General features: G+C 50.9%; 3 protein-coding genes across 4 annotated transcripts; all 3 read left to right on the top strand.

The window, feature by feature from the left end:
• The first annotated feature begins 9770 nt into the window (after positions 1-9770).
• Positions 9771-15640, top strand: Kcna7 (potassium voltage-gated channel subfamily A member 7). Its single transcript, XM_076839082.2, has 2 exons — positions 9771-10394; positions 11218-15640. The coding sequence occupies exons 1-2, from the start codon at positions 9840-9842 to the stop codon at positions 12031-12033; spliced, it is 1371 nt and encodes a 456-aa protein (XP_076695197.1). The 5' UTR covers positions 9771-9839; the 3' UTR covers positions 12034-15640.
• Positions 15641-15685: 45 nt separating this feature from the next.
• On the top strand, positions 15686-19251 carry Ntf4 (neurotrophin 4). Of its 2 annotated transcripts, none has more exons than XM_076838970.2 (3): positions 15686-16155; positions 17001-17205; positions 17668-19251. In XM_076838970.2, exon 3 carries the CDS (start codon positions 17679-17681, stop codon positions 18306-18308), a length of 630 nt encoding a protein of 209 aa, XP_076695085.1. In that variant the 5' UTR covers positions 15686-16155; positions 17001-17205; positions 17668-17678; the 3' UTR covers positions 18309-19251. The 2 variants fall into 2 exon arrangements, with proteins under 2 accessions (XP_076695085.1, XP_076695086.1); XM_076838971.2 differs by having other exon boundaries at positions 17063-17205.
• A 1172-nt stretch (positions 19252-20423) lies between these two features.
• Positions 20424-22970, top strand: Saxo3 (stabilizer of axonemal microtubules 3). The gene is made up of 5 exons (XM_076839545.2): positions 20424-20579; positions 20810-21010; positions 21110-21271; positions 21991-22118; positions 22601-22970. The coding sequence occupies exons 1-5, from the start codon at positions 20424-20426 to the stop codon at positions 22968-22970; spliced, it is 1017 nt and encodes a 338-aa protein (XP_076695660.2).
• Positions 22971-23159: the final 189 nt, after the last annotated feature.

Below are 23159 nucleotides of genomic sequence, written 5' to 3' on the forward strand. Positions count from 1 at the left end.
CTTGAGTTCTGGGCTCCAAACCGTCTGTATCCGCGAGACTCTCCGGATGCTCCGCCCCGTTCTTCTAACACTTCCCGGATCTTTTGCGCATGTGTGTTGTGTTCTGTACTGTGCTATACCCCTCCGCCGCCTGGCAAAGAGTCCCTTCATGTATATCACGATTGCTGTGACGTCTGTTTAATTGGCAGAACTGTTCGTCTACTGCCAGGTGTGTGCTAGGCTCTGTGGATACGCCACGTCATAAAGCAAAATCTTCCTTATTGAAGCTTACATTGTACTGGGGGAAACATTAAACGCATTTAAATTAAAAAATATAATTTCAGACAATTGCCAGCGTAACGAAGAAAAATAGTTAAGAGAATGGGAAGTGGGAGCGAGGCTATTTCAGAAAAAAGGATCAAGGAAGATTCTTCTGAAGAGGAAACGATTGAAAAAAGCCTGGATACAAGGAAAATCCGGGTGGGCTTAACAGCAAAGTGCAGATGCTCTGATTTGGGATCAGATGGCTGTGATCATGCATTGCTGGTCATGAGAGAGCTTGCAGCCATATGGGTCTGTAAATATTTAACTATTGTAATTTAAGTTTCTTGGATTACATTATCCCTTTAACTACAGAAATTATTGCAAAATTCAAATTACTAATTTCATGCCTTCAGAAATATGAAAAAAAACATAATATGAAAACTCATATGTGGTTGCATACCCATGTTTATTGCAGCACAATTCACAATAGCTGAACTATGGAACCAGTCTAAGTGTCCATCAATGGATAAATGTATTTTTTTTAATGTGAGACACACACACACACACACAATGGAGTTTTATTCAGCCATAAAAAAGTTATGAAATTAAGTCAATGCAAAAAAAAAAAAAAAAAAAAAAATGGGTGGGAACATTGTGAAGCATAATAGGCCAAACTCAGAAGGTCAAGCTTGTATGTTTTCTCTCATTTATGGAATTAGGAAAAGGATTTTAGGAAAATTGAAGGACAATCAGTAGAGGAAAGGGACTTGGGGGAAGGAGGAGGGGTAGGAAAGGGGAAATACTGGGGAATGGTTTTGGCCAAACTGTGTTGTTATGTCTTGTGCACATATGAATATATAATAATGAACAGTTATAATGCACCATTAATAAAATGTGGGAAGGGCTGGGGATGTGGCTCAAGCGGTAGCGCGCTCACCTGGCATGTGTGCGGCCCGGGTCGATCCTCAGCACCTCATACAAACAAAGATGTTATGTCCGCCGAAAACTAAAAAAATAAATAAATATTTTTTAAAAATTCTCTCTTTAAAAAAAAATTTTAAAAAAATGTGGGAAAAATTAAATATTTTTTTTAAGAGAGAGAGAGAATTTTAATATTTATTCTTTAGCATTTGGCGGACACAACATCTTTGTATATGGTGCTGAGGATCGAACCCGGGCCGCACACATGCCAGGCGAGCGCGTTACCGCTTGAGCCACAACCCCAGCCTCCCAAAATTAAGTATTTTTTAAAAAGCCCATAACGTGCATTAAAACATATTTTGACAGATTTTGCTTGTGTGTTTATATGTGAACTTTATTATTTTTGCAGCTTTCTCAGAAGTCCAAAGTTTTTTCAACGTTTAATGAAAATAAACAAAGTAATCCTGTCTTAATATTTTTTCCTATACCATCTGTAAGTAGATTCCAGAGGCATTTCACACACCCAAGCATTTAGCATATGTTTCCTAAAAATGAGTACTTTCTCCTACATAACCTCAAACTTTTCTCTGCTAAGAAAATTTACCGGGCTGGGGATGTGGCTCAAGCGGTAGCGCGCTCGCCTGGCATGAGTGCGACCCCGGTTCCATCCTCAACACCACATACAAAGATGTTGTGTCCGCCGAAAATTAAAAAATAAATATTAAAAAATTCTCTCTCTCTCTCTCTTTAAAAAAAAAAAAAGAAAAGAAAATTTACCCAGACCTTATTCAGATATCCCAACTGACTCCAGAATATCTTGTTTTAATCAAGATCCAGTCAGTGGCCACACAGCTGCACATAATCAAGAGTTTGAGGTAAACCTAGGCAACAGTTAGACCCAGCCTCAAAAGGAAAAAGCAAAAAATAAAAGTTCACACATTGCATTGGTTGTCCTGTCTCTTTAATATAAAGTAGAATAGACACATACTTTTCTTTATGACTTTTCCCCCTGAAGTCCAGACCAGTTTCCTGCTGAATGTCCCACATTCTGGATTTGTCTGATTGTTTCCTCCTGGCATTTCAGTTTGTTCCACTATTCCTGTTTTCCCTATAAAATGCAAACTGATACTGGAGACTTGAACAGATTGAAGTTAAGAATTTGGGGCAAGAACCTGTTGCTAATGATACTCCAGATTCAAGTTGTGTCATGTTTGGAGATGCATAATTCAAATGATTCCACTGTTATGATGCTGAGTTTGGTCACCTGGTCAAAGGGTCACCTGGTCAAGGAGCCACCTGCCTAATGTCTCCTTGTAAAAGGTACATTTTCCCCTTGGTAGTCTGAGCAGTGAGACTTTGACTTGTGAAAATATTTTGTTACCAAATTATCTCTCATCTAAGGATTGTAGCAGCCATTGCTGGTTATTGCCTGAATCATGCAGTATGTTGGGGAGGATCACATCTTATTTGCAATGAAAGAAAGGGTTTGGGCCAGAGGAAGGATATAACATAATTCACACTTTAGAAGATCACTTTAATGATTTGGCTTTTATTATTTTAGTAGTAGCAGTACCAGGGACTGACCCCAGGGATGTTTAACCATTGAGCCACATCCCCAGCCCTTTTTATTTTTTATTTTGAGACAGGGTCTCAGTAAAATGCTTGGGGCCTCACTAAGTTGCTGAGGCTGACTTTAAACTTGTGATCCTCCTGCCTCAGCCTCTGGAGTCCCTGGGATTACAGGCATGCACCACCATGCCAGGCTTTGATGGATTTAATTTAAAAAAAAAAATACATCCAGGCACATCAGCACATGCCTGTAATCCCAACGACTAGGGAGGCCGAAACAGGGGGACTGCAAGTTCAAAGGCAGCCTTTTCTCAATTTAGGGAGGCTCTCTACGCAACTAGACCCTGTGTCAAAATAAAAACAGCTGGGGATGTGACTCAGTGATAGAGTCCCTGGGTTCAATCCCCAGTATTGATTAAAAAAAAAAAAAAAAAAGATATTAGCAGTGGGTGGGAAGAAGTGATCAAATTAGTTATATACTTTGAAGGTCCCTGGGGCTCCTTATTCTGTGTCTGTAGGGATGGAATTAAAGTGTATAGAAAAGACAGGGCTGTCCCATCAATATGTATAACTGTAATGCACCATTAAAAATGTGGAAAAAAAATCAAAAGGATGGACCAGAAGTGTGGCACAGTGTCAGGGTGCTCGCCTGCATGTGCCCTGGGTTGGATCCCAAGTGCCTCTCCTGCCTAAGAAAGGGGAAATTAAAAATCTAGAGGAGGGCTGGGACTGTGGCTCATTGGTAGCTCACTTGCCTGGCATGTGTGAGGCACTGGGTTTGATTCTCAGGACCACATATAAATAAATCTTAAAAATAAATAAAGATCTATCAACAATTAAGAAAAAAAATTTTTTAAATCTCCTAGAGGAGGACTGGGGTTGTGGCTCAGAAGTACAGTGCTTGTCTAGCATGCATGAGGCACTGTGTTCGATTCTCAGCACCACATAAAATAAAAAATAAAGATATTGTATCCACCTATAACTAAAAAATAAATATCTAAAAAAAAAAATCTCCTAGAGGAGATTAAGGAGGCACCAAAACACAACATAGGATTCTGGGTTGAATTCTGAATCAGAAAAACTAAAGTACATGGTTTAGTTAATACACATTAATCTTGGTTCAAATAATTGTACGATGGTTGAAAGTAATGGAAACTGGGTGAAGGGTACTCTGCACTTTTCTTGCTGTAAGTCCACTGTAAGTCTTATAACTATTTCAAAGTAACAGATTTAAAGAAAATTTTTAAAAGAAGCTCATCTTCCCTTAATAGTAATAACCCTTACTCCTAGATTTGTCCACTGAGCAACTGGGTAATTGATGATGGAGCCATTGGTTTAGAGAGGGAAGACTTGGAGAAGAGTGGAATTAGGGATTGGAAAGGGTTCTGGGTTTAGATATGTTAAAGACAACTGTTAAATACATAAATGTGGATTGAAAACTGGAATATTTGAGTCTGGGGATCACAGAAGAATATGGAGCAGGAAACCTAAATTTTGGAGTCTTTGGGATACCGATGGTATTTGAAGCCATGCAACTGAATAAAGTCACATAGGAGATGAGAAGATGAAGGGAAGGGTCCACAGGCTGAACCCTCCAACATTTAGAGTTTATCTAGAGCAGGAAGAACCAGCAAAGGACATTGATGGTGAATTGTAGGAGGAAAGGCAGGAGAATAGGTCTAGAAAGGTAAGGAAGGACAGTCCCCCAGGAAGGAGGCAGCACTCGGTGTCTATGCTGCTGAGACATGCACTAAGGACCGGGCTGGGATGTAGCTCAGTGGTAGAGCACTGGCCTAGCATGCATGAGGTCCCGGAGTCACACACCACGCACACACCCACAATCAGACAAATACAAACTGAGGGATGGTCTACAAAATAACTGATATTCTTTAAAAGTGTTGAGGTCATGGGCTAGGGACATAGCTCAGTTGGTGGAGTGCTTGCCTTGCATGCACGAGGCCCTGGGTTCAATCCCCAGCACCATACACACACACAGACACAGACACACACACACACACAAGTGTTGAGGTCATGAAAGTCAATAAAAAAGTAAACTACCACAGACTGCAGAAGACAAAGGAGACAATGGCAACTAAGTGCAATGTGGTATCTCGGATTGGACCCTGGAATGAGGAGAGGACTGAATGGAAAAGATGGAAACCTGAGTGGAAACTGCCACTTGGAATAATGTCATACTAATATGAATGTCTTTGTTTGAACAAATATAGCATTTTAGCATAAGATGCTGTCATTAGGGGAAGCTGGATGAAGGATGACATGCAAGAACAACTACTTCAAAGTGAAAAAAAAAGATGCTATTAAAACATGAGATGATATTGAGGAATGGGAGAGTCTGACTCTAATGGCTTCCCACTAGCTGCTGTAACCAATTACTACAAACTTAACAGGCTTAAAACAAAGTTTATTAGCATTCAGTTCTGGATGTCAGAAATCTAAAATGAATGTCCCTCCCACACAGATTCCTTCTAGGGGCTCCAGAGGAGAATCCAATTCTCTGCACCTGCATTCCTTGGCTAGTGGTGCTTCCACCGTCTTGAAAAACTAGCAGCCTGGCACCTTCTGATCTCTGCATCCCTCCTCACATTCCCTATGAATTAGACCTCCCTGCTTTTCTCATGAAGATTCCTAGCCATTTGGATAACCTGGGATCATTTCCCCAACTCAACAGCTTTAATTTAATTACATCTGGGGGAGATAGCAGGGATTGAATCCAGGGGTGCTTAACCACCAAGCCATATCCCCAATCCTTTTTTTATTTTCTGAGACAGGGTCTCAGTAAGTTTCTTAGGGCTTTGCTAAGTTGTCAAGTTTAGTTTTGAACTTGTGATTCTCCTGCTTCAGCCTCCTGAGCTGCTGGAATTACAGGTGTGTGCCACTACACCCAGCTAAATTTCTTAAAAAATTTGAGGCATGGTCTCACTAAATTGTTAAGGCTGGCCTCATACTGTGATCCTCCTGCCTCAGCCTCCTGAGCACTGGGATTACAGGCATGTGCCACCGTGCCCAGCTTAATCATGACTTTAAAGTCTCTTCTCATAAGAAATAACATAGTCAAAGGTTCCAGGGACTAGGAAGTGGCCATCTTTGGGGACCATTATTCCCTTCCCATGCTGTAGACCTGAAAGAATTAGAAGCAATGACTAGAGCAGAATGTGCAGCTGGAGCAGAAAGAGAGGATCCAGCGTGTTGGCAGAACATTGGTCTTAGATTGTGGGGGGACCAGATGATCCACTCAACTGATGAAAAGCAGGGGATCTGACAGCATAGGCTGTCGGACAATGAAGCGTTCCGGCTACTTCAATGTATTCAAGGATGGAGACGAGGAGGTGCTGAGTGCTGCAGGAGGTTTGCAGAGAACATAGCTGAGTAATAGTTATCTTGGAGGGGTGGAGAGTGCATGGATTAGGGACATGTAACATTACCAGGCTTGGGTTTGGGATCACAAATGCAGAGGGATAGGTCTGTCACTTTGGTTCAGTCTCCCCCAGTGCCCCCCAGAATGAGAATTCTCTAGGGTGGGATTTGACCCACCCTGTCCTGGTGGGGGGCACAGGTCAGAGCTAAAGACAGATGGAAAGAAGTGCCTTTTTTCTTTTTTCATGACACTAGGGATGGAACCCAAGTCCTTGCACATGATAGGCAAGTGCTCTATCACTAGGACACATCCCCACCCCACATTCTTTGGAGCTGGGGTAGAGTTCAATGCTACAGTATGTCCCTACCATGTGCAAGGACCTGGGTTCAATTCTTAGCAGCACAAAAAAAAATTGTTTTGTTTTGTTTTTTCTTTTGAAATAAAGAAAGATGCTCAGACAGTGTGGAGGGGAAAATAGTTGGAATAGGAACACCCAGAGGCCACATTCTGGATATCTATTACTGTGATGCTTGTAGTATTTTCACCCCCAAAACTGCATGGCTGCAAACAATAAAGAACATTTATTTTACTCATAGGTCTGTTATCTGGGTAGGCCTTGATGGGCGGGGCTTATTGACAGTTCAGGAACATCAGCACCCTGGATGGGCTGGGAGACCTGCTTCCAGGCCATGGACCTTAAATTCCACCAGGGCCAAAGGCCAGTAGCCTATGTTCCTATTCATCTGGGCTGGACTACTATCCCAAGAAAGATTGAGATGGAAAGCTGTATTGCCTCTTATGGCCCAACCTCAGAAATCACATAATGTTCCTTCCTCAGTGGTCTACACCAAAAACGGGACATGGAATCTACATGATGGAGTGTGGCAAAGTTTCAGACAACCAAGTGGGACAAGAAATACAGGAGAAACCCTTTAAAAAAAATGGTACTAGGGATTGAACTCAGGGGCACTCGACCACTGAGCCACATCTCCAGCACTTGTTTTTGTATTTTATTTAGAGACAGGGTCTCCTAAGTTGTTTAGTGCCTTGCTGTTGCTGAGGGTGGCTTTGAACTCACAATCCTCCTGCCTCAGCCTCCTGAGCCACTGGGATTACAGATATGTGCCACCACACCCGGCTGAGAAGCCCTTTTTGGAAATTACAATATAGTCCAGGCCAGGTTATTAAAGGATCATGTATATGAGGATACTGAAATGCATACGACAGTAGTTTTGGAGTGATGGACAGGTAGGCAGAATCTAAAATTGTCCATGAATGAGCAGGAATGGACAGAAGGTAATGAAATGACTTCATCAAAGGATGGGATGGGACTGGGGATATAGCTCAGTAGTAAAGCACTTGTCTAGCATGAGTGGGTTTCTGGGTTCCATTCATAGCACCACACCAAAAGAAAGAAAGAAAGAGATGGGAAAATGTATCCGTAGATAGCATCAGCTCCAAAAAAGTTGATGTTTTCAAAGTCAGGTAGAGTTGACTAAAAGCCACAAGAAGGAAGACATCTGCCTTACCTCCAGGCCCAGCAGCCAGAGGGAAGTGGGGTCTATGGGGAGGAGGGGGTCATTTAGAGCAAGAAGGTGCCGAGGGGTTACTGGAGATGCTGCTGTTGATAGTCCATGACTTTCTGTCCCTTCAAAGGTTTGGAAGTTGCAAAGGATGGGGGACTGATTAGATTAAGGGTGTACAAAAAGCTGGGTGAAAATGAAAGAGCCGTGGGAAGACAAGCCACTCAGAATCACCAGGCCCCACCATGATGCCACCTTGACTCATGGAAGAGACCTGGAGCCACTGAAGGAGCTCTGGGTTGATTTATGAAAGGTTTGGTCCTGCCACCAACACAGAAACTCAGAGCTTAAAGACCCACAAAAGGAGGTCAGAGAATGGAAGAAAAAAAAAACACAAAGAAATAGGGAGACAAATCAGACAGGTAGGGGCCAGCAGAGATCAAGCCAGCAACTGGAGAGCTACTGGAGTGGCTATGGCAGGAGGCCACTTGATCCCAGGAGTTCAAGGCCAGCCTGGCAATATAGAAAACCAAAAATAAACCATGAAAGAAATGCACACAAACACACAGAGGAGGACAGACAACTAGAGAGGATACATAGCTTTCCAGAAATAAACAAAAAGAATGCCTCAAAAATTGACAGGAGGGCTGGGTTTATGGCTCAGTGGTAGAGCACTTGCCTAGCACGTGTGAAGCACTGTGGGTTCGACTTAAGAAATAGAAGTATTCTGTCCATCTACAACTTAAAAATAATTAGAAAAGCAAATTGACAGGAGCCAGGCATAGCAATGCATGCCTGTAATCCCAACAGCTCCAGAGGCTGAGGTGGAAGGATCCTAAGTTCAAGGCCAGGGTCAGCAACTCAGCGAGACCCTAAGAAACTTGGCTAGCTCTTGTCTCAAAATTAAAAAAAAAAAATTAAAAAGGGCTGGGGATATGTATCAGTGGTACAACTTCCCTGGGTTCAATTTCTGGTAAGAAGAAAAAAAAAAAAAACAAAACGGCAGTTACAATTCTTAGTGCGTCTCTCCATGCCCCCAGCAGAGGGCGCCCAGAACCCCCTTCCCAGTGGAGGTGGGGAACCGATGCCCACCACCAGCAACCTCCCCAAGCCTATCTGATGGGCTATTTTTACTCGGTGTCACCGGATACCGGTGACCGGAAGGCCATCTTCAGTCTGCCCTTCGGTTCCTGAGAGTGACCCTACAGCATCTCCCCGCCTCCTTTTGCACCATTCAGCACTACATACAGCTTAGGTCCCGCTGCATCTTAGAAAGTCTTACAGACAAAACAAGTGGAGACCCCTGGGCAGACTCTGGCGAGGGGATGGGGCGAACATGTTCTGTGGTTTGCAGCTGCCAAAGGGGCTCCAGGACGGGGCAACCACCAGGACATTTGCCACCAGGGCATCACCAAGGGTAAGGGTCAGAGATTCAAGGAAATGACCCGAGTCCTCCTGAGGCACTACAACAGACACGCGCCGTTTAGAGATACAGGGAAAGGAAAAGACCTCAAAAAGAAAGGCGGAAACCCAGAGACACTCAGGGACAGAGACACGGAGGACTAAGAGAACCAGTGAGAAGAGAGCCAGAGAAAGAATAGAGACAAAGGAAGGCAAAACACAAACACGGACCTCTAGAGAAACAAGGATCAAAATAAAGTCAGAGAACCAGAAAGATAGAGATCCCCAGACAGAGGTCCTCAGGGGGACAGGTCTCAGAGATAACTGACCCGTAAAGAGATACTCAAAGATACATCCCCAACAGAGACCCAAAGCGATTGACACAAATAGACCCAGAGACTTAGACAGAAAGACAGGAAGAGGGAGAGAGAAATATGCGACTTCAAGAAAGAAGAAGAGGACAGAGAGAGAGGATACACACAGAGACTCAGAGACGCAGAGCACAGCTCCCCAGGGAGAGGGAGACAGGGTGAAGAGAGGCCCAGGACGCCGACAGCGGCGGAGAGAGCGGTGCAGCGGGGCTGGGGGGAAGGCGGGCGCCCCGGCAGAGGGCGCCGGGCTGCCCTCCGCCCCGCAGGGGTCACGGCGACCCCTCCCCCGCGCCCTGGCGGGATGGCCGGGCTATTTTTACGCCCGGACACCGGACACCGGGCTGGGGAGGCGGCGGCGGCGGCCGAGGCGGGGCCGCGCCGGGCCGGGCATCGGGGCCACACGTCCGTCCGCGGGTCGCCGGGGCTACGCGCGCCATGGAGCCGCGGTGCCCGCCGCCGTGCGGCTGCTGCGAGCGGGTGGTGCTCAACGTGGCCGGGCTGCGCTTCGAGACGCGGGCGCGCACGCTGGGCCGCTTCCCGGACACGCTGCTGGGGGACCCGGTGCGCCGCAGCCGCTTCTACGACGGTGCGCGCCGCGAGTACTTCTTCGACCGACATCGGCCCAGCTTTGACGCCGTACTCTACTACTACCAGTCGGGTGGGCGGCTGCGGAGGCCGGCGCACGTGCCGCTCGACGTCTTCCTGGAGGAGGTGGCCTTCTACGGGCTGGGCGCGGCGGCGCTGGCACGCCTGCGCGAGGACGAGGGCTGCCCGGTGCCGCCCGAGCGCCCCCTGCCCCGCCATGCCTTCGCGCGCCAGCTCTGGCTGCTCTTCGAGTTCCCCGAGAGCTCACAGGCCGCGCGCGTGCTGGCCGTCGTGTCTGTGCTTGTCATCCTCGTCTCTATCGTAGTCTTCTGCCTCGAGACGCTGCCCGATTTCCGCGATGACCGCTACGACCCGGGACTAGCTTCAGTGGCCGCAGCTGGCCCGGTGAGGGGCGGGGCCTGGCTGAAAGGGAGGCGGGGCTCTGGAGGAGATGGGTGGGTCTCAGAAGGACCTGACCAATCAGAAGGCGGGGCAAGGGGCTACGCGCAAGTACAGAGTCTGACCTATACTCCCACTGAAGGCAGAGTAGGAGGACAGAAGGCCGGTTACTGTAGTGAGAAACAGGCCAGCAGAGCACAGGGCTCTTGGAACAGGGGCAAGTGGACAGGAACATTAAAAATCGGAGCTGTAGGATGAAATATGTAAAGCTCGGGGTCTATGCAGAGAGCAGTGGGAATGATGGACTGGAAGGGTTCAAGCCAGGCCTGAAGAGAGAGAATGGGACTGAGGATAAGGGAGGAGGGATCAATCACAGAGAAAGTCAGGCTGAGGGTAGTGAGCAAAAGGTCGAACAGAGATCTTGAGCCCTTATTTTCTGGGCTAGGGTTGGGGAGGGCAAGGAAAGTCAGGGCACGAAGGGGCAGCGCACAAGGACCCTTCTCTGCTCTGGAAAATCAATACTGGGAGGGAGGACTTTGGAAGGAAAGGGTTGCATCCTACTCAAGCATCATGTCAGGAGTTGCCCTCGGTGACCCGGCAGGGACTACCTTTCCAGCCACCCATGGGTCAGGAGATCAGAAAATTAGCTCTCCATGGATGTTCCCTTGGGTCCTGGGAGGGAGTGTTGGGACAATCGGGTCACTTGGGGCCTTGGGAGAGTGACCACTGACCAATCTATAGAAAGTAATTGGATATTTATTCAATGAATAAGACCATTCCCATTTCCCAGCCCTGGCCTGTCCCTTCCTGAACCCTTTCTTTCCTGCAGTTCCCCGCTCGGCTGAATGGCTCCAGCCCCGTGCCAGGAACCACTTCCCGCTTGCCCTTCAACGACCCATTCTTTGTGGTGGAGACGCTGTGCATCTGTTGGTTCTCCTTTGAGCTGCTGGTACGCCTGGTGGCCTGCCCGAGCAAGGCAGTCTTCTTCAAGAACGTGATGAACCTCATCGATTTTGTGGCCATCCTACCCTACTTTGTGGCACTGGGCACTGAGCTGGCCCGACAGCGGGGTGTGGGTCAACCAGCCATGTCACTGGCCATCCTGCGGGTCATCCGATTGGTGCGTGTCTTCCGCATCTTCAAGCTGTCCCGGCATTCAAAGGGCCTGCAGATCTTGGGCCAGACACTTCGGGCCTCCATGCGTGAGCTGGGCCTCCTCATCTTCTTCCTCTTCATCGGGGTGGTCCTCTTTTCCAGCGCAGTCTACTTTGCTGAAGTTGATCGAGTAGACTCCCATTTCACCAGCATCCCTGAGTCCTTCTGGTGGGCAGTGGTCACCATGACCACAGTTGGCTACGGTGACATGGCACCTGTCACTGTGGGTGGCAAGATAGTGGGTTCTCTGTGTGCCATCGCTGGTGTGCTGACCATTTCCTTGCCTGTACCAGTCATTGTCTCCAACTTCAGCTACTTTTACCACCGGGAGACAGAGGGTGAAGAGGCCGGGATGTACAGCCATGTGGACACACAGCCCTGTGGCACTCTAGAGGGCAAGGCCAATGGGGGCTTGATGGATGGAGAAGTGCCTGAGCTGCCACCTCCACTCTGGGCGCCCCCTGGGAAACACCTGGTCACTGAAGTGTGAGGGACAGTTGAGGTCTGCAGGACCTCACACCTCCTCCAAGGGAAGCAGGGAGGGTAGAGGGAGAAATAGCGGGAGGGGATTGGGTTTAGGAAGATCTAAGTTAAGAGGTAACAAGTGGGGAACGCTGAGTCTTGTTGGGTCTTGAGTTGTGTGGTTTGGTAGCTCCTGTGGGTCCTCAAATAGCCAAGAATGGCAACGGCTGGTGTTGGGCTGAGGGGGAACTCCGCTGGTTTGTACTGCATTGAGTAGTGCACAGCTCATGGGGCCTTTTGGGGTAGTGTTGAGATAGGTTTTGTCATATTTGTATATTTTTTATACAAATACATATCATGCTGTGTGTTTCCTAGGTCCACGTTGGGTTGGGTTGGCTGGTGAGTCTGAGTAAGTCTTGTCCAACTGCGTTACACAGGATTTGTGAGCTCCCTAGAGTTGTGCTGGATCAAGTCAGGTAGTCCCCCATGGCACTGTGGAGGTCCATTGTGTGGTCCATGCATGGTGTTGTTGTGTTGAGACATGTCGAGAATTGTGTGGCATTGTGTTTCTTCTAGGACCATGTTTTTTTAGGTTCTGTGAACTTGTGAGTCATGTAGAAATACACAGTCAAGTAATAGAATATGAGCTTTCTAGGTCACAGTGGGTTAAGTTGGGTTGGAACCTATGGCTGAGTTCATCTTTTAAGGGTTTTGTCAAGTTGTATCAATAAGGCTGGTTCAGTTGGGTCATAAAACTGTTGGGAGTCTCACAGGGCCATCCTGAGTTTTGTCATTGTGTGAATTCTGTTGGATTGAGTTGGACTATATGTATGGGATCCATAGGGCAATGTTAGGTGGTTTTGCACTTAGTGGGAGCACCAGGACCTAAGGATAACAGCACTTGGCAAGAGTCATGTATCCAGGAGGAAGTGTGGTGTTATGGATCTGGGCAATGGACTGAACCACTGGCCCAGCGTTACTCCCTGGAGGCAAGGGACTGGGTCTTGAATCCCTGGATTCAGGTGTTCGTCAAAAGGGCCTCCAAGTGAACTAGGAAGATGGAGATGCTCTTTCCACTTACCCCACATAGAGTTCATCTTGCCCCGCTCTGTCTGTCCTCCCTTGTGGTTTAGCATGGAGACATGGAAGTCAGAGCCATGAGGGAAGACAGACATAATAAGGGAACAAAAAGGAAGGGAAAACAGACACCCAGAGAGACGGCGTGACAGAAAGAGGGAGAGAAGGAAAGAGAGACCCAGAGGAGGGAAACAGACCCATAGAGAGAAGACTCCTTGGGGGAATAGAGACCCAGAGGAAAGGGGACAGGGACCCAGAGAGAAGTACAGAGACCAATGGTGGGGCATGGAGACCTGGAGGGGGGTGTCAGACACCCCAAGAGAGGAGGACAGACACTAGAAATGAAGACAGACCACACAGCATCTGAGAAAGCAAGCCCCTCCTTCCCCACCCCCCCCCCAAAAGGCAGAAAAACTGGTATTCTTGACCCTAAAGAGAGGCCCAGTCTCTGTTCTCAGAATCGTAAAAGATCACCCATCTTCCTGCAGCTCAGGAAGACTGTCTGACAGCTGGATGTCTCTGTTTTCTCCAGGAGAGGAACCCAAGGCTCAAAAGGGCAATAGCTTCCCAAGGTCACACAGCACACCAGGGTGGGGGTGCTTGTGGCTGGCTGCTGGGCTTCACAAGTTCCCACAGTCCGTGGTGTTCAGGGATTTCCTGAGGCCAGTAGTCTCATGTCCTATAGATGAGGAAACTGAGGCTCAGAAGGTATGCTGTTACCCAAGGTAGCAAAGCCAAACATTTTCTAGAGTCAGAATGAAAGGGCATTTAGAGGAGGAAGAGGAGGATGGTTACAATCGCTAACACATATAGGGCTTCCTATGTGCCAGGCATTGTTCAAGATATTGTATTAATTTATTAAAACCTATCCAGTGGTTTACAGAGTGTTGCCGTTATTATTTTTAGCTCTTCATTAGCACCCCTTTTTTGAGTCAAATAAACTCTTCCTTCAAGGCGCCAGAGGGAAATTGGTTTGAGGACCCACCTCCCTGTGAGCCCATCAAAGCAACTCAGAATATAGCAAAGAAATTCAGTTTGGAAACCCCAGATTTAATTAAACTACCTTTTTTTTGAATATTTTTTTTAGTTAAAAAGTTGGACACAATACCTTTTACTTATTTATTTTTATGTGGTGCTGAGGATTGAACCCAGCTCCTTGCATATTCTAGGCAAGCGCTCTAGCGCTGAGCCACAGCCCAGGCCCTAAACTAACTTTTTTATACAACAAGTGAGAAGATACAGATGGCAGGAAGAGTTTGATAATGGTTGAAAAAAATACCTTTAGGCAGTCATTCTTTTTGAAATGGATAAAAAGTTACATTCAGAGACAGAAATGGAGACAGACTCCCCTCTTCACAGCAAAAGACAAAGCAGACTATTGGGGTGCAGAACCCATCACAGAGACACTCAGGAGACCTGGAGAGAGGACCAATCCCAGCAGAAGAGAGAATTCCAAGGGCAAGAAAGGGGAGGGCAGAGGGCTGGGAAGAGTAAGAGACCAAGAGAGGAAAGAGAGACCCAGAGAAGGGCGGCAGGCTGTTTCCTGGTTCCTCCTCTTTGAACACTCATCCCTGTTACCCTTCAGGGCCTGGAAATTACACAGCATCCTCTTCTCAGGGAGTGGATTGTGCCTGGATGGGGGGAGTGTGAAGAGGTCAGAGAAGTGACGGGAATGGTGACGTCATTCAGACTGGGAAGTGGCCCTTTCCCCACCTCCAGTAAACAACTGGAGCCACCCTCTGTGTTGCCTTGGCTGCCATGGCACAGAGAGGGGAACACCCTAATCTGGGGACACCCTTCCTGCCACCTTGCCATGCTATATTTAGGCTGAGGGAGGGGTGCCTGATGACCCCCCCAAGGCAGGTGTCAGCTTTCTTTCTAAAAATAGCTCAGAGGAGGGGAGCAGAGTCCCAGGATGGAGGTGTGGTAGGGTGAAGGCCCTGCCACCCATAGGGCCGTCCCAGGACTCTCTAGCTCCTATCTCATCTCTTAAGGGCTCTCTCCGAGCCCTGTCCCTCCCCGGATTCCCTCCCCTTCTGTTGGGATGTCTGTCCCTCTGTCTTCTCTGCCCAGGTCTTTGTTCCCCATCCCTCACCCTAGGTCTTTGCCCGCCTCTTTCCCTTGTTTCTGTCCTTTTCCCCTCTATTTCTATAGCTTCTCCTCCCCTCTGCATCTGAATAATTTCAGTTTCTCTAGACAGGTCACCCTGTTCTTAAAACATTTTTGTCCCCGAGTCCTTTAATACCTTGAATTTTTCTTGTCTGAGCTCAGGACAAGACCCTCTCCCCAGTCCCCACCCAGGAAATTCCAGGAGACAGGACTCTGTAGGAGAGCCCCCTACATCCACTGTCTCTGAGGCGTCGGGCCTTATCGCTGCCCAAGCCCAGCTGGTTAATGTCTGGCGGGGAGCTCCTGGGAAAGTGGGGATGAGAGCAGAGGGTGGGAATCTGCCCCCAGATTGACACTGAATTGGCAAAAGACTGCATAGGATCTCAGGCCCATCTCCTGGGTGTGAGGGAGGAGGGCTGGGGCCTGGACCACTGGGTGTAAGAGAGGAGGGCTGGGGCCTGGACCTCTGGATCTGAGGGGGGAGGGGCTGGAGGGTCAGTACCCCTGGATCTGAGGGAGGGCCTGAAAGAGGAGGCCTGGACCCTGGATCCCAGGGAGGAGAACTGGGTCTAGACACACGAATCTGAGGGAGGAAGGCTGGGATCCAGGACCCTTGGTCTGAGGGAGGAGGGCTGGGGTTGGTACCCCGGGGTCTGGAGCGGGGGCGGGGGCCTGGTCTCCAGGGTCTGAGGGACGAGGGGCTGGGCCCCGACTCCTGGGACCGCGGTGCGGGGGCTGCGCGAGCCAGGCCGGGCTTCCGAGGTCCCGGCACGCGCGTGCAAGGCGGGATCCCCCGCCCCTCCTCCGCCGTCGGGCGCCGCCCCGCCCCCGCCCCCGACCCAGGCCCTCCCGAGCGCGAGCCGCGCGGAGCCGGCGGGCCAGCGAGCGTCCCTGCAGCCAGCGAGCCGGAGGAGGAGCTGCCGCCGCGCCAGGGGCAGCCGGGGAGCAGAGGAGGGCGCCCCAGGTAAGAGCCTCGCGCCTCCTCCTCCGGGATTCCGGCGTCCGGGTCGCCCTGCCCTCGGGTAGGGAGGGAGGGACGAGGGCGGGGCCGGGAGGGCGGGGCTTGGCGGAGGAAACTGAGGCAGGAGGAAAGTGTCCCAGACGCGGAGCTGGTTGCCCCAGTCGCGACTCGGTCCGCGTCCCCAGCCCGAATCTCCTGGGGGAAGAGACAGGGAGTTCGCACTTTTTTGTACCCGGAGGTTCTAAACTCTAGAACTCCGGGGTTGGAGGAGGTGGCAGGCTGGGGCTTAGGAGGCGCCTGGACTCCTTGGTCCGAAGGAGGCAGCTGGGGACCAGGACGCTTAGTTTGAGGGTGGAGACAGCTGGGGACATACTCCCGGTCCTGGTTGGATCAACCTGCGCTCTTTTTCACACCCCAACCTTCCCATCTCCCCGTCTCCCAGCCAGGGCAGGCAGCCACTCCAGGTATGTGCCGTAGAAGTCTTGGGCGGGCCCTGGCCTGTCCTGTGAGGAGGGAACATTCCAGGAAGCAGCCTCGGGGACCCAGGGCTTCTTGAGTGTGGGCCCTCAGGACCTGGGTGTCCAGGCCAGGACAGCCCCGCCCCCGCCCTGTCTGGGAGATGAATGGGAGGAGGGGAGATGTAATCTTTTCCAGTCTCCTTCATCTGCAGCCTCTCCCCTCCCCTCTTCTCCCCCATCTGCTTCCCATCCTGCCAGAAGCCATCACCTGGGCAGGGAGGGGGGCTCTAGGAAGGGGCCTGGCGTTCACTGTCTGGGAAGGGGGTGCTCAGGGGCTCAAGCCCCTCCCCCACCTGCCTATATAATCTGTCTGTCCCCTTCTTCCCCCAGGTGGTTGCCCCCTCCCTCTCCTGAGATGTCAGGAAGGAGGGGGCCACCTGTGTCCTCCACAGGGTCCCCCAGCCCCGGAGCTTCAAGGTGGAGGAGGTGTTGACAGGTCTGGCAAACACCTGCTGCTTCCCAGATTTCTCCAGGCTTCCAGAATGTTGTAGACAAACAGCTATAACCACACCCCACCAGCCTCTCCCAGCCCAGGGTCAGTTTCATACTCAGGAAAAATGAGGACAGACATGAGATGGGAAGTTAGTGGTAGTTTGGGGCTGAAAATGGGACTCCCTCGGATTCCAAATTCCAGGTTTCAAAGTTTTGGACTGTCTTCCAAGCTACAGGACTTAGGATTCCTGGGGGTTTTAGAGGCAGGAGGGCCAAGTGGAGTTGCTCAGAGTTCAAACCCCACCTCTGCCATTGCTGGCTGTGAGACCTGGTGCAAGTCAATAACTTCTCTGAGCCTGCATTTCCCCATTTGATTGGCTATGAAGTAAAAGTAACTGAATAATTATTATTAATTTACAAGTTGGGCGTTACTCAAGTCTGAGAACATAGGGTCCCCCTAGGGCTTTCCCAGTTCTAATATATAATCCCCTTGTGGTTTCCACCTTCCGCTCCTTGGAGGTCTGTACCTCTTCTCTAACCCCAGCCTCCCTCTCTCTGTCCTCAGGTGCCCGAGAGATGCTCCCCCACCCCTTCTACTCCCTCCCCATCCTCCTGCTCTTCTTCCTCCCCAGTGTCCCAGTGGAGCTCCCTCCACCCTCAATACTGCCCCCATTTCTGGCCCCTGAGTGGGACCTTCTGTCCCCCCGAGTAGCCCTGTCCAGGGTTGCCCCTGCTGGACCCCCTCTGCTCTTCCTACTGGAAGCTGGAGCCTTCGGGGAGCCAGCGGGTGCCCCAGCCAACCGCAGTCGGCGTGGGGTGAGCGAGAAGGCACCAGCAAGTCGCCGGGGTGAGCTGGCTGTTTGTGACGCAGTGAGCGGCTGGGTGACAGACCGTCGGACAGCTGTGGACTTACGTGGGCGAGAGGTGGAGGTGCTAGGTGAGGTGCCTGCAGCTGGTGGCAGCCCCCTCCGGCAGTACTTCTTCGAGACACGTTGCAAGGCTGATGGTGCTGGGGAAGATGGTCCTGGTGCAGGTGGAGGAAGCTGCCGGGGCGTAGACCGGAAGCACTGGGTGTCAGAGTGCAAGGCCAAGCAGTCTTATGTGCGGGCATTGACTTCTGATGCCCAGGGCCGTGTGGGCTGGCGATGGATACGAATTGACACTGCCTGCGTCTGCACACTACTCAGCCGGAATGGCCGGGCATAAGGTCCATGCCCAGGAACTCATCAGGCAGAGAAGAGATCTGGATGCTCAGGGACTTCAAGGATGGCCTGGCTGCTCTAAGGGCCTCAGTTTGGGAACTTAAGTGATCACAAAATCAAAGCTCTCTAATTTTAAGATCTCAATCCATGCAGGATGTACAACTAAAGCAAATGGGGTTTCAAAGGATGAATAGGAGTTCTCCTGAAGGAGCTTGAAGAGTAATCATGAAAATAACAATAATAGCCAATATTTACTGAGTGCTTACTGTTTAATCAGCCCCAATACATTACTGCTCAGATTGGTTCTCATGGATTTGACCATCAGAGGCCCTTGTTTTTTTTTTGTTGTTGTTGGTTTTTTTAAAAATAACTTTATTTTCATGTGGTGCTCAGGATAGAACCTAGTGGCTCACATGTGCTAGGTGCTCTACCACTGATCCACAACCCCAACCAGAGGCCCTTGGTTTTAAGTTGCTGACCTCTCAAGCTCAGAGGACATGCCTTACCCACTCTGGAGAGAGGGACAAGGAGGGAATGTGTCAAGAAGTGGGTGGTGGCTGAGTAGAAACTGGAACATGCAAGCAACTAGCCAGAGGACCTTGAGAAACATGGTCTATGGAAGACTTTTAATTATCTGGGAGCATTCTTTCAAATGAGAACTCCTTCTTGGTCAGAGGGCAAATGTTGGCTTAAAAAGGGTATTCTGTTTTGAGGTAGTAGGCCAGCTGCCCATCACAGTGGGAGCACACGCAGGGTTGTATCATAAAAGGAACTATCAGGATGATGTGGGATCCTTCAACCCTGGCTGGGGAGTTGGGTTCAGGTTTCTAGCTCCACTTTCCTGTACCAACTTCTACCCCACATTGGAAATGGAATATGTCTTAAAGTTGTCTAGCTTGAGTAGGCTCTGACAGTTGGCCTGCCCTCACCTGGGATAAGGGCTCAGTGGACACTGATAGGCTTTGAGTAGGACCAGGAAAATCCAACAGTGTCTTGGAGGTCTGGATGGCATGCCGGGGCGGGGTGGTGGCAATGGACCCTGGGCCAGGCTGCAGAAGGCAGCCTCAGTTTTCTCTGTCTGAAGATAGAACTGGTGGATGAAATAATGGGGGCTGAGGAGGCAGAAGCCTTGACCAATAGCTCTTTATAGTGAGAAGGTGACAAGGGAAGTCCCCACACTCTCAAAATGTCCATGTATTACCACAGCATTGTCCTACACCTGTGTACATGTGTAGGCACTCACATGCATGATGTGCGCATCGCGCGCACACACACACACACACACACACACACACACACACATTAGGTCCAGCTTTGTGCTAAGGACCTAGATAGCCCTGCCCCCCTCCATGGCCTGAGACTGGCCCCTGGACAGGACAGGGTTTGCTGCCTCTGTTTCTACATCTCCTTGATTCCACTCTTTTTTGTCACCTCCCTCTGTCTAATGTCCTGTGTCTCTAGTCTCTTAGTAGCACATGCTTTCCCACCCCCCTTTTCCCCTCAAGTATTTCCCTGTGGATTTCTCTTGGGGTCTCTTCTCTTCGCTCCCTCCTCCTATACCCAGGTGGAAGTTTTCAGCCAAATCAAAGGCAGGCAGGATGGCTGGCGGCGCCGCTGCTCCTTCAGCACACATGGGTGGAGGGGAGCGACCCGGCGGTCTGGAATTCGTTACTCCGAGGTGGGCAGGCCTGGCAGAGGGGGAGGCAGCTGGAGGGTTTGAACCCTATAGGAAAGGGGGTATTTCTGAAGGATTCCTTGATGTGCTAAGAGGTCTCTCTTTCCTCCTGCCTCTCTTGAGTCTGCTTCTCAGCATCTGCCTCCCTTCTCCCCCTCTGAAACTCTCCGATCTCCTTCTCTCCGCCCCCCCCACCCTCGTTCGGCCCGCCCCTCCCCTTCCCTCTCCCCCAGTCTCCACACCCTCCCCGTGTATCTGTTTCTATGCCCCTATTTGGGGCCCTGTCCACCTTTCTCAAAGTCTCTGTCTCTATCCCGAGTGTCTCCATCGATCCAGGAGCCGGCTGGTCCTTCATTGGCTGGGTTCAGGGTGGGCGGGTTCTGTCACCTGGCAACAGCAACAACAAGCCAGCTCCAGCTAGGCCGCCGGCTGGGGGGTGGGACCATGGCGGGTAGGACCCTAGCCCTGTGCTATGGCCCCCCGTGGTCTCCCATTTCTGGAACCGAGGTGCCTGGATCCTGGCCGGATTGGCATCTAACCAGCAGTGGCGTTGCCCACCACATTATCCCCTCCGTGTCCTTTCCCCCGCCCACTGTACAGGTGAGAGGACCAGAGACGGGCTTAATGATACAGAAACCTGGGTGCTGAGAGAAAAGGGGATTGGGGGTTTGGACCCCTGGCTGTCGGAGGAGGGTCCTGGAGTCCTGGGCCTGAGAGAGAAGGGGTCCGGGAACCTGGATGCTGAAGGAACCACGGGCTGAAGGAACTGGGACAGTGGGCAGGGCGGACTCCTGAGTCTTTTTGGCTCATTTGCTGCGCCTTCTCCTCAGTCCACGGTCGCTGAGCCCCTACCCCCCGCCGCAAGGCATCATTTACACATCTGGGATTTCGACGAAGTCATCAGCAGATGGGAGACGACCTACGGTTCGGCCCACGTGCCCAAAAGCCTGGGTGGGCCCTACGCTCAGCCCAAAGCCCCAGAGCCTGCGGACCCCACGCGGACAGTAGGGATTAAGACCTTAGGAGAAAAAGTAAGGTTCTGGGATTCCGGAGTCCATAGGAGGAAAGGGTTGGGGACCGCAATGGAGTCCCCTGTCCTCATCTTGGTTCTCTGGGTCACCTTCGTGCAGCTCAGACACCGAGGCTGGCGCCTCCCCTTGATCACAAAACACCACAGCAGCGAGACCAAGGCACAGTACAGGGGTTGGCCCAGCCAGGACCGGCGCGTCGTCTCCTACGTCCGGCCCCAGCCCTTGGAGCTGGCAGACCACCATCGCGGGGGCCCTTCCCAGGTAGCGTAGTGGCAGACTGTGCTGGTGCTACCACGCAGAGTTTGGAGCCTCTGGGGCAGGGTCGGAGGGGCTCTGAGGTTAGGGAGCAGGCTAGGGAATCCTGGGGCTGAGCCAAAAGGAATTTTGTTTTTCCGGCATGGTTAAAGGATGTAGAGCTGAAAACGGGATACAGAGGCTGGGGCGGGGCTTGGGCCTTTTGAGGCGGAGCCTAAAGGAGGTAGGGACGGCGAGGCTGGTGCAGAGCTAAATAGAAGCCTTAGGCTGGTGGGACCGGACCAGGAGGCTCTCCGTCCCTGGAGACGAGACTAGAGTATTCTGAGACCGGGTAGGGATGGGAGGTGAGATTCGGTTTAGCTGGCGAGGAAAAGGTAAAGTGGAATTGTTGCCTAAAATGCCGCTGAGTTCCAGTAACAGAACCAAAAATGTTTGGTAGTGGAACTGGGAAGGTATGTTTTATTTTTTTGTTGCTGCGGGTTTGGATTTAAATTCCTTGACTAGTAAGAAGTGTTTGGATTGGAGCAGGAGGGCTCATAAAGGTTCTGAATTAAGAAGCGAAGCTAAAGTAGTCTGGTGTGGGATTGGTCGGGAGGAATTCTGATCTAGGGCACAGTAGTAGGGCCTGGTCCTGCAGGGTTGTTGAGACGGAAGAGCCTGTACCCCGGGCTTGGAACAGGGTACTTGGCATCTTTCTTGCCCATCCCCCACCCAATCTCCCTCAGGCCCTAATTCCCTGGACGAAGAGCTCTGAGCTGGCTGGCCGGCCTTTCACAATATCCGACAAGGGAGTCCTGGACCACAATCAGCTCTATCTGACCACCTCTGCCCAAGACTTCCGCTTCTACACAAAGTGAGCCCACGTCCTTGCTAGGCACCACCTTGCAGCACAACCCCGTAGATGCCGGTGGGAGCCCAATCCTCTTTTCTAACTCAAACTTCAACTCTTGCACACGCAAGAACCGAAGTTCTAGCCTCTACCTCCATTAGCATCTAGGTGTTCTTGGTAGGTTAGGAAGCCTGCAGAGAGCTCGTGAGAGGGCTTTGGATTTGGGGGCGGGGTCCTGATGGCTTAGGGTGGAGCTTCTTTCGGTATTTGAGCCCCCAGATATTCCTTCCCAAGGAAGAGAAAACACCAATTTCCAGGCCCTTAAGTACCTCAGCGACCCAGGAATCCAGGTTCCATGTCTCCGGGTCCCCTTCCTAAAGCTTCTACAAACGTGTCCCTCCCTCGAAAAGCAGAAAGTTCAGGTCTGCGGTCTCCTTCGGATCAGAGGTTTGAAGCTCAGCCTGGTCCCAAGGATGAAGCCCTCCCCATGCTGCCTCCCTCCACAGGAAGGAGCTGTCCGGATACCCCTGCAAAGACACGCTGACCTACTGGAAGTTCCAGATGCCTCAGGTCCAGGGCCACGGCTCGCAGCGGACACAGTTTTCTCGCTTCTCACTGCCGCCCGGACCACCGCGGGCCCGCTTGCCCCACGTGCGCCCGGGGACTCCAGCCGTGCCGCACCGCGGGGCCCTGACTCTGGCTCAGGAGTCCTACAGCCCCCCGGCGCACCCACTTCACCGGCTTGACCGCTTCTGCCCAGTGGAGGCGCCTTGGGGTGGCCCCCACTGGAAGCCCTTGCCGGGCATCTACAGCGTGCCTAAAGCCTACCGCACCGAGAACTCTCGCTATGGCAGTTTGAAGCCAGAGTTAGTCTGAGCTAGTCGGGCCAGTCCAGCCCCCGAACTCACCAGCTAAACTGTGAGGTGGAGCCAAGCTTAGGAGCCACACCCATTAGGTGGGGCTGAGCCAGATACGCCCATCGAATTTTTTGATGTGGGCCGGGCTAACTCTAGACACGCCCACTCCTTTTTGGACCCCAGGAAACTTGTATTGAAGCTGAGCAAA

The sequence above is a fragment of the Callospermophilus lateralis genome, chromosome 18 (assembly GCF_048772815.1).
Source record: "Callospermophilus lateralis isolate mCalLat2 chromosome 18, mCalLat2.hap1, whole genome shotgun sequence".
Taxonomy (NCBI): domain Eukaryota; kingdom Metazoa; phylum Chordata; class Mammalia; order Rodentia; family Sciuridae; genus Callospermophilus; species Callospermophilus lateralis.